At 41.9% G+C, this 4,487-nt stretch overlaps 1 protein-coding gene across 1 annotated transcript in view; it reads right to left on the reverse strand.

The window, feature by feature from the left end:
• The window catches only part of LOC103521518 (protein kibra-like), a 25,241-nt gene that overhangs the window by 9,166 nt on the left and 11,588 nt on the right, over positions 1-4,487 (reverse strand). Inside the window, exons 3-5 of the mRNA XM_008486628.3 lie at positions 4,420-4,484; positions 3,716-3,935; positions 3,343-3,472 (exon numbers count right to left, since the gene is read on the reverse strand). Coding sequence (XP_008484850.2) covers positions 3,343-3,472; positions 3,716-3,935; positions 4,420-4,463 — 394 coding nt within the window. The 5' untranslated portion in view covers positions 4,464-4,484. The remainder of the gene's footprint in view (positions 1-3,342; positions 3,473-3,715; positions 3,936-4,419; positions 4,485-4,487) is intronic.

Raw genomic sequence — 4,487 nt, forward strand, 5'->3', positions numbered from 1 at the left:
TGCGGGCGGGGCGGACTTTGTCCAAGCAAGAGCCTTGCCGACGAAAGAGGATAGGAGAGGAGGAGAGAAGCTTTAAACCTGCTTATTCTGGGAGGCACAAATGTCAAAGGAGATAGTTTTGGATTACTTTTTTTTTTTTTTTTTTTTTGGATGTTGTGTCTGAACATTTCAGTTTCCATGATTCACCAAAAGTGGCGATCGTTGTCCGTTACTTTGTGGAATTGAATTGCCACACTCTCGGCTTGAAAAAACAAAATTTGGCGAAAATTGAGGTCTGACCATCACTCATTTAATGCATACCGTTTACTCTTAAAAAAAAAAAATTCTCCAAACTGTCTCCCTTGACATTGGCGACTCAGAATAGCAGGGCTTTAGCTCTCTCTTCCTTCTGTCCTATCCTCTTTCGTCGGCAAGGCTCTTGCTTAATAGGGTAGTCCTATTTTAGGCGGGGCCCGCCCTTAGCTTGGGCGCCGGTCGCGAATGTTCCGTCTGCGTATGGTTGATTCGATTGATCGACCTAGTTTTACTCTTACTTAGTTAACTTTTATCATCCTTTGAAACAAAAGATTGATTATCTGTTTAGGGGCTAAGTGAGACCTGACCTCGCTGACTCTAAATTACCCTTTTTCTCTCTTCCCCAGTTCAAACCACACTGAAATTACATCCGGAGTCGAGAGTACCCAAATTGAATGACACACTCTCGTAGGACAAAGTAGGTGGCACGCTACAAAGCTGAATTCATTGTCGTCTGACCGCCTGAATACTTTTATGTAGGTATCGTAACTACACCTTTAGCCCGTACCTTGCTTCTGTAACAAGTATGTACTGGCACAGTGTCCTACAAACCTGTCCCTCTGCTAGGGTAAACATCGCACTAAAAAGAATACATGCGCGACCCTTTTAGTTTTGTTATTAATAAATAAATTCGAACACCTCTCGCTAAAAGATACTGACCCTTTTAGCAGTGTCCAGTTAATTCAACTTAATCTTCTAGTCACCAGGAACTTTGTCGTTACCAAAAACGTTATGCACTGTCTAACTTGTTGACGTGTAATCTAGAACAACATCAGCATCGACCTTACGGTAGGACATCATATTCAGCGATCCTCTGCCCAAGCTAACTTCTCGCCTCGCCTATGATAGGTAAACCACGTCCAGTATGAGTCTTGTGTGTCTTCATGGGCAACTTTATAAACGTTGCTTTTCTCTGTCTCTAGCTTGCCCTGGAAGAGTACTTCGCAATGTGACCTGGTTGCACAAGTCAACTTAAACTTAAAGTAGCCAGGAACTTTTGGTTACAAAAACCAGTTTTAGTTGCACTGTCTTACCAGGAGTTGATTGGACATGAAGAACGGATCAATACGGAACCTCCCACATCGCGCAGACGGAACATTCGCGTTCCAGCGCCCAAGCTAAGGGCCGGCCTCGCCTAAAATAGGGACTTTGTCACTCTTCAAGCATAGAGCCTGCTTTTCTATTGTTCGCAGTGTACTCCGTTCCCATGTCTCTCCTTTTTCCCTCTGGCTTATGACTTTTTAAGAGAAATGGGACTTAGTTAAATAGTGTCAACTCAAAGCTCAAGTTTAGCATCTCCCGCTTGATAAAGAAGCTAAAAGAGCGAGTTTAGGGTAGTGTAAGCAATAGTAGTAGGCACAGTAGAAGCTAATACGAGTAACTCTTGTAGTCCTAGACATCGTAGTAGGTGGATCCTTGTTCTTACTTATTGCGCAATTGATAGTGTAGGTTAGACAAATAGCTAGAATTAAAAATGAAAAAAAAAATAGAAAAAAAATCACCCAGGACCTACAAGGACCATGGGTTTCAATTTCCTCACAAAACTCCAGGGCTGGAGTGGAAAAAGCCACCTTAAAGGTTGGTCGAATGGTTATTAATAACTGGAGAGGCAGCTCCGATTTACAGTTTTTTTTCGATTTTTTTTTTTTTTTTGTTTTTTAACCAGCCTCTCATTCAGCCCTGGGGTGATTGCTTTGGGCTGACGGTTATGACTACCAAAAATTTACGAGTAGATGCCCTTCCCAGTCAACCTTTGATATTTCTTTAGCAAGGCTAATTTCAGGCTAAAGTCCCCAAGCCAGACTTTTGGGACAGACGGCTAACCGCTCTATTTTATTTTCATCCCACAGGTTCACATATCTCCTGTGCTCCCGAATCCAGCGTCTATCAAGTGCCTATTCTCAGGCTATGCTGAGCCTAGACAAGGACTCGAGGCTAATCACCAATGTCTATCTGGAAGCGGCCAATAGCTGTTCGTATCTCCAGGACGCCTCACAACTTCTTATTCCTGTTCTGCAAATTGTGGCTTTACCCGGAAATTCGTAACAGTTCGGGAAAATTCGGTTTACGTGACGAACATTTCCGAGTCACATCAAATGCGGGCTATGTATATTGTATCCTTTTGCGCTTTTGATTTTGGATTATCAACAAGCTGTTTTTATTTTTAAGGGGTTTAATGGAGGGAACTGTAACTTCTAGTCTTATAGTCTAGAAAGCAGCGAAGAGAGGACAGGATAGGAGACAGCCAGGCGTTTCTAGAACGAAACTTATCTGTTTAGGATAAAATCTGCCTCAGGCAGGAATCGAACCCGCGACCTACTTGAGGGACCAGTCCTCATACTCTAATGACCATCACGTAGGCGAGGCGTAGCGTTTAATCCGGGTTCGATTCCCAGCAGAAGTTAGTTTTTTTTTTGGCGTTGATGTATTTCAGACACTCGCCTCAGTGTGTAGCATATTGGTCCCCTTGTAACATAGATTAGATAGGTCCTTGGTTATGTAGGTCCTTACAGTACCAAAGTATATTCTAAATTTACTTGATTTTGTTTAATATATTGGGTATATTCTATTCTATCTGTAGTCTGTACATTATCTTCCTTGAATGTCACCATGAACTCTTCACACTAAACTTCTGTCCTGCCTTGAAAGCCCGTAATGACATTGTAGGGAAATCAGATTCGTTCTCATAACGGCTGGTTTTCTCCTATCCTGTCTTCCTTCTCTTTTCGATTTCGGGACCACAAAACCTTAGCATTTACGATTCCCTCTATCAAATCTCTAAAAAAGGACCTACTTTCAAGGATCTCTAATAGATAAGGACCTACTTTCAAGGATCTCTAATAGATAAGGACTTACTTTCAAGGATCTCTAATAGATAAGGACCTACTTTCAAGGATCTCTAATAGATAAGGACCTACTTTCAAGGATCTCTAATAGATAAGGATCTACTTTCAAGGATCTCTAATAGATAAGGACCTACTTTCAAGGATCTCTAATAGATAAGGACCTACTTTTCTAGATCTCTAATGGACCTATTCGTAAACTTACCAATCTGTCTATGCCATCTGAGGGATCGCCTCTCTACCGAGTTCCGTCTGAAAGGCGCATTGTTGACTAAGGAAAATGAATGCGTTCTTCTGTACAGGGGCATTGAACTATCACTCTCACTTCGGTTTAACTGAAACACAAACACAGAACCAACATTATACTGAGGGGCTTAAAAAATAATAATAAAAAAAAAAATAGTGTTTTTCACCACCGGCGCCATTTTTATTTCGTAGCAATAAAACATCTGCTACTTTAGACGCCTGTGGTCTGTGTCGTAGCATGCCCATCCCGTAGTATGTCCCTCATCAGATGGGCGAGCACAGTGCCCCATAAACCAGGTTAGTGTAAATCCATCTTCATAAGTACTACTCACCCTACAAATATAGGAGTTCCGCGCCACAGGCGAAAATGTCTGCGAGCGTTTGATCACGATTGACTTGCTTCCACTGCCCGTCACACTGCCTCCGTGATGCGACGAAGATTTACCCGGCACAAACACACACTCCGTGTTGGTAGTCTTATCTTCCGATGTGACAGGGGGAGGTGTGGGATCTAGCTCTATCTCTTCTAGAACCTGACACAACTCTGCTTGTCTGCAAGAGATAGAATAGAAAAATAGGTTATGAATAGAATAGAATAGAACTACTACACCACTAAGGTTGGTGTTGTTGATTTATTTTTTTTTTTCTACTCTGTAAATTGTAAATTGCCCTGCCAAGGAAGCTAGCAGTGATATTGGGGTCGAGTGGATTGGAACACATCACATGCCTTCAGGCACACTCCATTTGTCAAGGGATTAGGCATTGCCTTGCCCTTGGGATCAATTTAATTTGAATTGTAAAAAAAAAAAATATTGGGACGCGCGTAGGAAAATGGTCCAATACCCAATTCCTTTCCATTACTAAAAAAAATAAAAAAAAAAACTGGTAAAAGGACCTTTAATTTGATGTATAGGTCGACCAGGTTTAGATAAGTCCTTCCATGGGGACAGACAGACACCGAAGCGAATACAATAGCCCGTCCACTATACCTTTTTATTACTAGCGTAATAATAAAGGAAGGATAAAAAATCCTTACCGGTCATGGGTCGCACTATTGTCTAAACAGAACACAGCCATCATATCCTCCTCCTCGTCCTCCTCCTC

Source organism: Diaphorina citri, unplaced genomic scaffold (genome assembly GCF_000475195.1).
Source record: "Diaphorina citri unplaced genomic scaffold, Diaci psyllid genome assembly version 1.1 scaffold5376, whole genome shotgun sequence".
In the NCBI taxonomy this organism is placed as follows: Eukaryota; Metazoa; Arthropoda; class Insecta; order Hemiptera; family Psyllidae; genus Diaphorina; species Diaphorina citri.